General features: G+C 40.8%; 1 protein-coding gene across 5 annotated transcripts in view; it reads right to left on the bottom strand.

Annotated features, from left to right (window-relative positions):
* PLCH1 (phospholipase C eta 1) overlaps positions 1-12,481 on the bottom strand; it is an 82,500-nt gene that overhangs the window by 20,642 nt on the left and 49,377 nt on the right. For 3 of the 5 annotated variants that reach the window (XM_075418433.1, XM_075418434.1, XM_075418435.1), the window contains 5 exons: positions 10,773-10,866; positions 7,820-8,023; positions 6,123-6,243; positions 4,449-4,620; positions 1,496-1,603 (listed from right to left, as the gene is read on the bottom strand). In XM_075418433.1, the coding sequence (XP_075274548.1) occupies positions 1,496-1,603; positions 4,449-4,620; positions 6,123-6,243; positions 7,820-8,023; positions 10,773-10,866 (699 nt within the window). The remainder of the gene's footprint in view (positions 1-1,495; positions 1,604-4,448; positions 4,621-6,122; positions 6,244-7,819; positions 8,024-10,772; positions 10,867-12,481) is intronic. The other 2 variants (XM_075418436.1, XM_075418437.1) reach the window with 2 other exon arrangements.

The following is a 12,481-nucleotide window of genomic DNA, read 5'->3' as shown; positions in this document are numbered from 1 at the left end:
CCTGTTGAACAGCATGTGACAACGAATCAGGCACTATGTGGGTTCAGAACTGGCTGAGCAATCTTATCTCACCTTATGACACCCATAAGTAAGTAGAGTTATGTCCATTCCATATACATATTTCCCTGAACTTAAACCTGTGGGAGTTCGTACCTATACTTAAAACCAATCATATTCCTAAAGATTTATAGGATTGCAAGTCTTCAGGCTTCTCCAAAAATTAATTAGTGCCAAGTATTTCCAATTCCGTAATAAATACAAATAGAAATATAACATTCGGAGCAAGCTGATTTTGTCCCATGCTTCAAGTATTTATTGGCAGGCTGTACTTCTGTATGAGGCTGTCTCGTGGAACACATGTGCTGAATGACATCCAAGTGCAATCTAACCTCTAAATAATTAAGAAATGAATTAATCATGAATTTGTCCAGTAGCACAAAGGGGGTTTGTTTGTTTTAGAGCTGAAAATAAAAAAAAGCAAACAAACCGGCCCTTTTGTGTGGTGTACATGAATCCCGCAAAAGATGTCGCTGACGTGAGCATTTCAGCAGCAGCAGGGTATGGGGAGAACCAACATAAACATATACTTCCTCTGAACCCGCTCAGATGGGGACTTCTGATACCCGTAAAGCAAATCCCAAGCTATTCTGAAAATCCTTCAATTGCTAATAGCAGGCATAAGTGATACAGACAAACTAAAAGCTCAATATACAAACCAAAAGCAGTTAATGAGCACTACAGATAGGTGTTTCCATGTAGCAACAGGGCAAACTCACTGGGCCACATTCAAAAGCGCAGATAAACATTAGACTTGCTAAATATTATTTTGAATTTGATCTATTCTTTCTGCATCTCCCTAGGTAGTATTTATTCTGTTCAAAAGTTTTAATTGGTAAAGCAAAGCTGCCTCCTGACTATAAAAAAGCACCTGCTGCATAATGTGTATTAGCATTGCACATCAGTTTCAGTTTGTAGCAAAAAAATGCATTCATTAAAATTACCCGCAGAAAAAGAAATGAGGAGTTAAAAAAATAAAGGGAACAGAAAGCAATCTTCAGTGTCAAAAAACAAGAAACAGAAGGATTGAAAATAAAAATGTTTGATACCTCAAGTTTTTTTTCATCTGTACGTCTCCTTCCGTAATTTTAATCCAGAAATTGTGTAGCAATTCCATCATGCCATTGCTTTGAGTACTACTCATTCATATCTGAAAGAAGTCTGGCATGCTTAGAAGTGCTGGCATCAATGTTTTCAGTCTAGTGTACTTGAAGTACTTAAATCTGTTATTCATATGATTTAAATGACAAAGTGTGCATTGCCAAACAACGTCATTCCACCTAAATGTGGAATTATAGAACTTCTGTATCTTAAGGGCGTGCCTTAGAAATCAAAGTTAAAACCTCTAATCTGCTAACAACTGTATGTAGGATTATGGAGGACGCGTGTAAGGAATGTGGAGATGTAACAGTTCTGGGAACCGTGTATATGCACATACATAGCAGGGCTTTAATTTGCAGTCGTCTTCAATTTCATCAGCGCTATCCTCATCTGAAACTTCTCCTTCCTCAGCATCTGCTCCAAGACTGTACGGCAACTTTTTACCCTAAAATGAGGAAAAAGTTATTCACAATAAATGCACACGTGGTCAGTGTTATTTAGTGCAAAGACCAGAATAGACCTTTCCTCAACTACTCCTTACGTAAATTGTGACCAGAGTATGGAATTTGTTTTCAGAGAGTCTTGGGCAAACTGGTTCACAGATCTAGCTTATCACAGGTGATAATTTCAGTATTTCTGGAAGAGTGTGTTACTGAAAGATGTTTGCAAGCTCTTTCAAAAAAAGCACATAGTCTCCCATCTCTGGAGTAAGCCAGCAAGTGTCCAAAAGAGGGTTTTTGTGGGTTGTGGGACTTTTTTTTTTTTTGAGTTGACTCTCCGATATTTCGGGTTTAGCCCTAGCAAGCGGATTGTTGTATACTTAAAACAAAACTTAAAGAAATCAGAAGCTAGAATTTTGTTATAGGCTCTTTGTCAGAATGGAAAATGCAGACAAAAGAACTCACTGCAAGTAGCCATCAGCATGAAGGAAGCAGCAAAGCCCATTTTAATACTGCATGCTCATGCAAGAGTGTAGTCAACAAACCAAAATTAGTTGCTAATCCAGTACTGTGAAAGTCATACACCTACATTAGAGAGGAACTACATTAATTCCATGTCTAGTTTCCAACATCTGATTAGAGTGGTGAGCATCAAACTGGGGTTATTGGCTAATTCTGGGTTAAAAAAAAAAAAAAAAAAAAAAAAAAAAGGGCTCCAACAGATTATCCTTTCCAGAGCATTCAGCTTTTATTCTCCTGTGTGATCACTTACAGTGAAGCCCAATTACAGAACGTTAGAAATGTTGGCTATGGGACCTCTGAAGATCTCTGGTCCAATTTCCCACTAAAGGAGGATCGTCACCAGCTCCAGATGAGCTTTGTTTTGATGAGTCTTGCAGACTCTCAAGGGTGGAGACTCTCCTGGCCCTGTGGGCGGCCTCTCCCCAGGCTGCACTGCCCTCAGCTGGAAAAGCTTTTCTGGCCATCCAGTCTGCACCTCCCAAGCTGTAAGTTATCAGTATTGCCTCTTGCTTTACCATCTGATACTTAATAAAGCCCCTATTAACCTTTTGGGTTACTACTTCCATGTCTTCCTCATTGATTGCAGAAATGTTTGCAGTCTACCTGTTTCATCAGCGACAGAGACAGTTAAGAATTACACTCAGACTTCTGCAGAAATTAAGAGGATTGACTTATAGACTGCATTTTGAAATTAATAGTGCTGCCTTGCTAATGAGTGGGTCAAATTCACTTCATGTTGGCACACTTCTACCGCCTTAAATCCATAATTATTATTAGAATTACTCTTTATGCAGACTAGTAAGATGAAAATTATGCCATTACTTGAAATTGTCTGGCTAATGAATCAATACTGTGTTTCAAAGGAAAATGTATAAAATGGAGCAAAATAATAGCAAAAAAGATTAAAAACTTCTCAACAAGGCAGTGGTTCCTAAATATGTGATGCTGAAAATAGTATTCCTCATTCCAAAAACTCAGCTCCATGCCATTCTGTAACTACTCACAGGGTTCCTACACTGTTAGCTGAAGAATCAAACTAAAGTTACAAACTCAAGCGTGCTAGGAAGGCCAGCTCAAAAGTTCATGTAAGAACAGCACAGCACCAGCCCTCTCTTGCCTTTTGGGCATTGATGGAGTATTTCAAGCCAGGTTCGCCGGGCTTTGTCACACGACTGGCATTACATACTATTCTGTTTGACTCCCTAAAACACCAACACTACATGCTCACACAGTTCATTAACTAGCAGTTACACAAGAAAACTGATTCAGTGAAATTCAAAGTCACAGTTGAGCACTCAAAAGGTTTTCTAATTCAGAGTCAGCCTGTACTATTCGTTGAAATGTGTTCAAACTAACATCAAACCAAAAATTATCCATCCTTGTAGCCAGCTTGACAGACAGGATGGGGGTGGGAAAAATAGTATCTCAAGAGCTCACAGCAAAGTAATTGTCCCCGTGTGTCCAAGTAAATTAGACAAGCTAATAAGCTACAACTCTATTAATCGTCCTCTCAAAGGCCTGCCTTGCATTTTTTTCTTGTTATATCCATCTCGGTCTTTGAAATTCCTTCCAGAGCAAACCCGCTTACTCTGAGAGGCTCAGACAATTCATCTTGCACACAACACTAACTTCAGTGCTCCAGGGCCTCCTCCCTCGCTGCTCCTTACAGCCACCTTCCGAAGCACTGCTCTTTCATAAACACAGCTGATGAACCGTGAAAACAGTTTCATTTCATGAACTACTGCTCATAGTAGGGTGAGGGGGGAATGCAAGAAAATGCAAGAAATTTTCAGACACTTTCATATTACTCCAAAACACTTTGTCCAAGAAGAGACTGTAGGCTAATGTTTAGATACTGTAGGGATATGAACCACACAGAACAATATCCACTAACAAAAAATCAGAGGAATGTCAAAAAGAGAAAATACCAGGTTCAGGTAACTGTGTCACAGTTCCTTCTATTTGTAATGATGCGGTTTATAACATTTTTCTGCTCTCCTGACTTGGTGCTAAGGTTTAAAAATAAGCACCTTTGCCTTTAAGACTGTCAGGTAAGATGCTTAAGAAACAGAAAGAACTTTCTTTCCATTGCTGTAGATATCACCTCCCTGTTGAAACACCTACAGAAGTACTCTGGGACACTCACCAAGTCCAGGGTAAATTCTTTTTCAGCGTCGCTGAAAAGCTGAGTATTTTAACTTGCTTACTGCATCTGTGCTATTCCACATGGTACTGCTGAACTGGTTCTCCAGAGCCAAAGACAATCTACAATAAGCATCACGTGCTGACTTCTGTTGCATTTTGCACACGCAGCCAGTAGCAAGTTACCTTCACTAGGATTTTCCCTTTCAAATCTTGAGGGCTAGGAAGCTGTCTGGAATCTCCAGTGACTACAGACGACAAGTCCAGTTTGTCACCAAATATCTCCTTCAAGTACTGAGCGATCTTCTTCTGCTGTTGAATACTGCAGTGGTTTTCAATAGACAGTATCACTGGAAACCTAGAAACAAAACCGCCAGACATTGTCATAACTGTTTTGAGAGAGAAGACCTGCACAGCTTACCACATAAAGTGGTTTAAGCAGTTTGCTTTTGCATTGTCACTAGTCTGGAAACAAATGCACTTTGTGGGAAGGACTCTGCACAGGAGCTCCCAAATCCCTGCTGTCAGAATCCCTCAGACAGTCCCTGCAGGCGATTCTGCCCGCTCCCTCCAACCCCACCCACTAGCGCAGAGCGTGATGACGTTTGATACCGATGATCACCAATCACAAGGCACTGCGAAACTTGCCACAAAGCTCATCAGCAACGCAAAGCCTTTTTGTTCTACGTAGCTGAGCAGAAGTTAGCTACTCCTTTGCAAGCCACGTACAAAGCCTTCATAAGCTGTAAGCAATCAGCAAGCTGCTCCTGGAGAAAAGCGTTCTGAAATCAACAGATTCCAAGGCATTGCTAACGCCTCTCCATTCATCTTCCCAAGACTGACAGCTGCATGAATGATTTGCCCTTGTCTTCGTACCTGCGGCCATATTGAGTCAGACCAAATCTCTGAAGATGCCCAGACTCTGGAGAACTATTTGGCAATACTTTCCAGAATACTCTCCCAGGCTCCATGAATTTGCAGCTCAAGTTTCTTGAGCTAGAGACATTGTTTCTGTGTGTAACAACCTATTTCTCCTACAAATTTGCCCAGTTGTTTTCTAAACTCTCAGCAGCCCCAGAATCCTATGGCAAGAAACCCCAGAGCCCAACTAAAGACCAAATAAAGAACCACGTCTTTCAGTTTTGAATTCACCAGCTCCTATTTCTAATGAATGACACCAAATGTTTAGGCTTGTTGTTTCCCCCCACCCCGTGCCTGTTGTTGTGTCATTTCTTTGTCTTTTTTTAAAAAAAGAAGCATTTTCCCTTTATTCTCTCTGAACTACTAAAAATTCCATACACCCACTTGTGATTTGAGACTGTTGTGTATATATGGCTAAATGCCACAGTTTTCATAATAAACTATTTAGTACTATGGCAAACAAAATAGAATCTGAATTTTACCCCACATCTCAGTATTTCCTGTGCGTGAGACAGCTTTTCAATTTTCCTACTGAAGTGTTTTCCTTAGGCAGAGAATATTACAATATCAATTTTTATTACAATATCGATTTTTAAGCAGAATTTCCCTGTGGATATGAGTGGGAAGTTCTGTTCAAATACAGGAGCACAATAATCTGTAGATATTCAACAGTCTCAGACTGTTCTAATATTAGAGTTTACAATGCATGACAGGTCTTTCTAACTTCGGTTGAACTTTCTAACTTGATTGATGGAAAGAGTTCATGCAGTCGAACAATAAATATGACACGGGCAATAAACAGGGGCAGAGAATCAGCTTTATAATTTCGCAATGTGTTTAAAGGAATAGACGTACTTCCTGATGTTGACTGTCGATTTTGACATGGCATTAAATAAACAAAACAGATAGGTGTAGCCTCAAAACTGACTCTACACTTACTCATTTTTGATGAAGGCGTATTTATTGATAGTTTCTGTCACATCACGGAAGAGTATTTTAGAAGTAAGCGTATAGCCATGGTGCACTACTGGCTCTCCATCTGGACCATCCCAGCAATCCACTATTAAGACAAAAAAAGCTCTGCATTAAGAGATGCCCATGATCTTCTACGTTTCTGCTGATCTTGCTTGCCAGCAGAACTCATGTACGCTATCAACCATGCAGGTGGCAACAAGTTTCATTCAGTCTATTATGACCGACCAACTGAGTTAAGACTAACAAGACAAGTCTTTTCTCGTATCAAATGAGAAATCTGCAATCTAAAACTCTTTTTTCCTCTTAAACTGAGGTTTTTTCCTCATAGATAAAATTACAGAGGTGTGATAGGTCAAATAATTTTACAGCTATCTCTTGGGAAAGCAGCTTCTGCTTCTCAAGAAAAACTATTAAAAAGCCATTTAGTCTTTTTCCACTCCCAAATAAACTTGCAGTTTTATAACTGACTATAGTAAGAGCAGCATCAAATCCACCACCTGTAGAATGGACTAGGACAGTAGTACTTTTCCTAATTAATTACTGTACTCTAGATTCACACCAAACTTGTCACTGCTGTTGCCTCTACAGGAAGTTAAGAACTCCACAAAGAGAAAGCTACAGAGCTATTACCTAGGCTGTACAGTATCTACAAGGTACTTGTAGGTCAAGTAAAATGACACGCTACTGTGTGTTTTAGCGAACTTTCCTACAGAGGGAAAAGTACAGTGAGAGATCATCTAATTTTCTCAGGTTCACTTTCTCTAATTTTTAAATTCAGATTAACAAATAGTTCTTCCAGAGATGAGTTTTGTACTACTAGCCATAAAAAATTAATATTGAGCTTAAATTTGTCAAAAGACTTTATTCCATCCAGAATCTTGAAAAGAGAAATGTTAATGCTTTGTTATTATTTAAATCATGCAGAACTTAATCAAGAATCCAACACAATCTCCAGGCTATCAAATAGCATCTTGTTTTCCTCCACCAGCGTCCAGCCAAGGAAATGGCACCCTGCCTCTCTCTGTGGCAGACCAAAACCAAGTTCCTCAGCTCTCAGATGGGGACAGAAACAGACACACAGCTCTGCTGACAGAAGGCACTATCTGCTGACCTGTCCTCCTCCTGCAGGCACTTTGCATCTTCCCCTCGCATCTGCAGGAGCAAGTGCATACGCAAACATCTGCTTTTTCATTCAGTCTATGAAATAAAAGACCTTTGCTGGCTCAGGCCATTCTGAACAGTGTGGACTAGGAAGTTCTCCTAGCGGTAACCTCCAGCACGGGGGAACCACAGAGCCTAACAAATGCGAAGAACTGGGGCTGCTCTGCTGGAACTGCTGGGCCCCAAACAGATGCCTTACTGGGGTTTGTGCAACAAAAAAAATGCTTCACGTAAACACGGGACAACAGAAAACTTGCACTGACTGAGAAAAGCATAACAACACAGCAGCAGGTCGAGGAATACAGTGGTGTCTATGATGTTTGTCTCAGAAGGTCACTCCCAATAGAAAAACTCCTGTTTAGGCTCCTAGAAAACAGAAGTTTACCACTGAATTTAACCAGACAGTGAAGCATTAATGCTTTGAGTCTGCCACTGACTTTGCGCTTCAAAGAAATATCCATCATCCTTCTCAGAACCAGCAAGCTACACTAAAAATATACCTTCAATACATCGACAACCGTCCTGCAGCACTCGTGCATACATCTCCACTCTGGACTGGGACAGCAGCTGGTCTCCTGTCAGGTAGGTATTGTGAGACGAAGCAATGAAGTAGTTGCAAAGGGGTTGATCCATATCCTGATGCACTTCGCAATGCAGTGGGTTAAATATATCACAAGCAGGACTGCGCATGAAGTTGGTGAAACCTTTGAACAAAGAGAAACAGATTTGCCATGATGCAGTGTATCTTACCAAGTGAATGATTTGCACTCCAACACTTGCTTCTGTTCACGCTTGCCGGTGCTAACTCGTGTTTCCAAAACCACCGAATCACATAGCAGGGATTAATCTCCCTGTAGCCTGTGTTTTCAGCGTATTAACTGTTGTCTGTGGCTTGCCTGCTCCTCTGCAAACTGAAGAGGCTGCACAGACTCAGCCCACTGCTGGCACACACACAGCTATTTCTTTCTGAAGCCTATGGAAGTTCCGACACCTCTGAGAAGAAAACATTCCCAAGATCAACCCTTGTCCCCAGACAATTTTCAAACAGCTTTGAACGAGAAAAAGGAAATATAATCCAGAAAGACATATCTACGACTGTGAAAAAACAAAAAAAACCCCACCAAAACAACAAGCATTTCAAAACATGGCATTGAGCTAAGCCTCTTCAGAAACGAATTAACAACCAATAGTCAAAAAGAAAGTAGGATTCTACGAAAAGCATGGAAGTAACAAATAGCAGCCATATGAGAAGACTAAAAACTCCACAGGTCAATACAGCCACTGTCCAACCTATTTTCAAGTCCCACGTTTCATTCAGACCCTCAAAAGGGGCAGATGACAAAAATGCACACATGTAAATATTCTCTGAAACCCTGGAGCAGCTCCCTACACCAAATCCAGTGCACAGACTAAAGACAAGTGTGCTCAAACTGCCTTCTGCAGTTCAGACAGAAGCACTCCACTAATAAGTGGAACCAAAGACGGTGTTACTGGTTTTGTAAGAATGGGTGGAAGAGAATATCCTCCCTCACATTTATTGAGTGATAAAAATGATCTCTCCATCTAGATGCTACTGCGACTAGACAGTATGCCACTAAATCATGAGTTATTACTGTTAGAAAAACTGTCTTTTCCTCCTTCTTCTCCTTCTGAAACCAGCATTCCCTACCCCTCCTGATTCTTGTTAAAGGATCAGTATGACAGGGAAATTAGGTCGAATACTGAGGCAGCACCAGTCTGAAATTCCTGGGATGCTGAGTCGCGCCCTGGAGGGTGAGTGACCCACATAGGGGAACACAGCTGGGTAGGTGGGAGGGAAGGAACCTCAGCCTCCCAGGCAGCAAGACGCAAAGGATTCGGATGTGCACAATGCTTCCTTCAATAGACTCTTGAGATGGTAACAGGTAGAGCAATCCTGTTCTGCTCCATCACAAGTGTGACATCTTGTAAATAAAAGGTGGCAGAGGAAATCCCTCAAATACCAGGCAGCAGGAGAGATGTAGGACAGGATGCCTGCAAGAGTATAGGTTTGGTATTCTGCAGATCTGCCAGGACTTCGTGCTGGTGTTGATGCCTCATGGGTCCCAAGTTGAGAAGCAATCTTCAGCAAGTAGCAACAGCATCAAGAACAAAACAAAAAAGAACACACTCCTACCAACGTTAAAGATCTGACAATTTATACTGACCACAGGACAGAAAGAGGAGCCAAACTGACATCCTGACTTGGAAGCAAATGCTTCCCTGCATGCCCCCCAGTTTATCACTGACACTTAGGTTGTCCCAATGCCACTCTTTTGCTGTAAACAAGCGCTACCCTCACTGAAGACACTGGGCAGACAAGGTAGCAGCCACCCAAAGGGCTGCACTGCAGCACAGAGAGCAGTGGGGCCGTGCCAGCCAATTCACTGATTCAGCCAATTTCACTCTAGTTTACACTTTACCCTATGCTGCAAGTTTAGGTGAGAAGATGGTACTTGGTTTATATCCCTATAAATCAGACCAGCATTGATCAGAGGAAGTTTTTTCTTAAAACAAACCCTCCTTTGAGAATGAGAAATGTAAAATATTTCCAAAGGTCGGTGCAAACAATACCAACCCTGAAAGCAACTGAAACGTAAGAGAAGCAGCAGTAAGATTAAAAGGAACAGAAATGCTTTCAGAAGTATTTTCTTAAGTGCCATAGCTTGTTCATTTTGCTTTCCTTGTTTCGGTTTAAGTGCAGTGCTCAGGGTCACACTGGAAGCTTGTTTAAGATCTGGGAGGCCACACCCAAGGTTTAAGAACCAAGCAGAAGAAGATTCCTCCTTCCTCTCCCACCCCAAAATCACCATGTAAATTACACTGCCTCATGAAAGCTATCTTCTGGGCAAATTAACATGCCACAGCATTTAATCTATTTCGTTCCAATTCAGACTTTTATTCGCTACTAAGTCAGATTCTGGATAAATATACCATCTACAATTGCTTTAGCAAACAAGGTGAATAAGGCATTAAAACCCAAAGAAAATGCAACTATCCGTATTTCATTTCACATAAGCATAAATCAGAGGATTGTACAGGAGTAATTCCAGATCTACAGAGACAGAGCAGAATGAAAACTTTGCTTTTATTACTTCAGTTAGAACATGCTATAGTATAAAATACATGCTACAGAATGTTTTATGTTTGTGGTTTACAAACACACAGTTAGCAATAAATCCATGCAAGCCTAGGGCATTCACATTAGCGTATGATGGCTATGATGTATTGCTGTCTAACACCAGCTGCTAATTCACCTCAGCTACTCTTGTCTCTCCCATGTCTCACAAAAATGCATCTATGCTACTGACTGCTGATCATCTATGTAACCTTCTCTTGTAGTCAAATATTATAAACCGCATCAAAACACCGTTAGGTTTTCTATTCCACTACAGTACATCAAGAGAAAATTAATTTTAAAATCAAAAACTTTACCTTCAATCCCAAGAACATTTTGCTTCTTATTTTCTTCTGATACTTCAAACTTCTGTATGATGTCAAGACAATATTCTGACGTCACATTATTCATCTGCACAAAAATGACAGTTTTGGTGCACTTATTTTTTTCTACCATGTCACCAGAATGTCACAACCTACGTTAGGCTTCTAGGTTCAGTTGAAAAACCTTATGATCAAACACTGAGTTCAGTCAAACACAAACAGGACAGTCAGTAATGCTACTGTAAAAGGACTTCAAGATTTTGATTTGATTATTGTCAGTGCTGCACAAGCCTCGTGGCTCTTGTCTTTAAGGAGAAAAATAGGAGTGAGAGGTAGCAATCACTTAAAAGCTGTGTCATTTTAGTTTAAAGATGCTAAAGCACACTTAATAATGGTTGTACTGGGCAGTAGTGCTGAAATGAGAACTATGAGGTTATATTCTTTAATATAATCTACTTAAACATGCAAAAAGATTTGGCAGGGTTTGATTTCATTTTCATGCATTTTCCAGTTCTGTGATTTCATTACTTCCAATAGAGTTCACTGTAATATACAGGCTGTGAGATAAATAATTAGATTCTGAAATGAAAAACAGCGGTTCTTCTGAAACAAATTAGAGCTTTGTCATCAGCTTCAACTAGCCCCCAAATGAAGTCCTAACTGACTAGTGGGGCCAGAGTATTGCCATACACTTCTATTTCCTCTAAAATTAAAGGAAAGAAGCCGCTTCCATCACTCATCTCACCTTTTCTCACCACCTTTTCCCCCTTAAGTTGTAGAGAACCCAAGCTGGAACTAAGATTGGGTGTATTTCATTTCCTCCACTGCTAGTATCACAGGATGTCAGTGACAACACTAAAACCTTTGGCAGCTTATTTGAACCAATATTCTGTTTACTGTTTGCACTTTGCATCCTTTGCCAAAGTCAGCTCGAACACCCTGACACGTGGAGCAGTCTGGAAGCAAAGGAACATACAGTCCCTTCTCTTAGCTAGTGTGTCATCTCTGTTAATGTGACTGCTTCAGGCAAAGGCAAGAGTGAGGTTAGTCATCCCGCAGATTACAGAACATTTATTGTTTAAATACGAAAATGGTCCCTCTGTGAACTGTTCTCTTACTCAGGGACTTCTCTTTCAGATGGCAAAACCAACTCCATTTACTCCGCTCTGTCTGCAGTCTTTCCACTATATCCTGAGCTCAGTATTCCCAGCATCAGCATCCAGCTATACAACAATCTAGAAGTAGGTTGACTCTCTTGATCTGCTCTTCCCTAAGGGCCTGATCCTGCCAGGTGCTGAGTTCCTCCTAAGAAATGTGGGTGCCGTGACTGACCATATCTTGTAACACCCAAAAGGCCACAGCCTAAGCATGAAAAGTTACCAGAGGAGGGCAAAACCAGACACATCAACGTTAGAAGTACAGTCAGAGAAGGCAAGTGAGCAGTTCAACTCATGTGGTGACTCGAGCTGAAAAACTTCGAGATATTTTCCAGCCCTTCTCCCCTTCACCCTTCCCTCTGTTTTTCCTCTTGCCCAGGGAAAGCATGGCTCAGCCCATTTCCTTCTCCAAACATTTTATTTATATCTCCTAGCTAAGCCAACAATCATGAGACACCTGCAGGAATTACACAGGATAACAGGAACGAGAACAATTCAGTACAGAAAATAACTGATAATCCTAGCTCAAGGAGATGCTGCTGTTTG

Source organism: Opisthocomus hoazin, chromosome 4 (genome assembly GCF_030867145.1).
Source record: "Opisthocomus hoazin isolate bOpiHoa1 chromosome 4, bOpiHoa1.hap1, whole genome shotgun sequence".
NCBI lineage: Eukaryota > Metazoa > Chordata > Aves > Opisthocomiformes > Opisthocomidae > Opisthocomus > Opisthocomus hoazin.
This window is presented reverse-complemented; position numbering and strand designations above follow the sequence as displayed.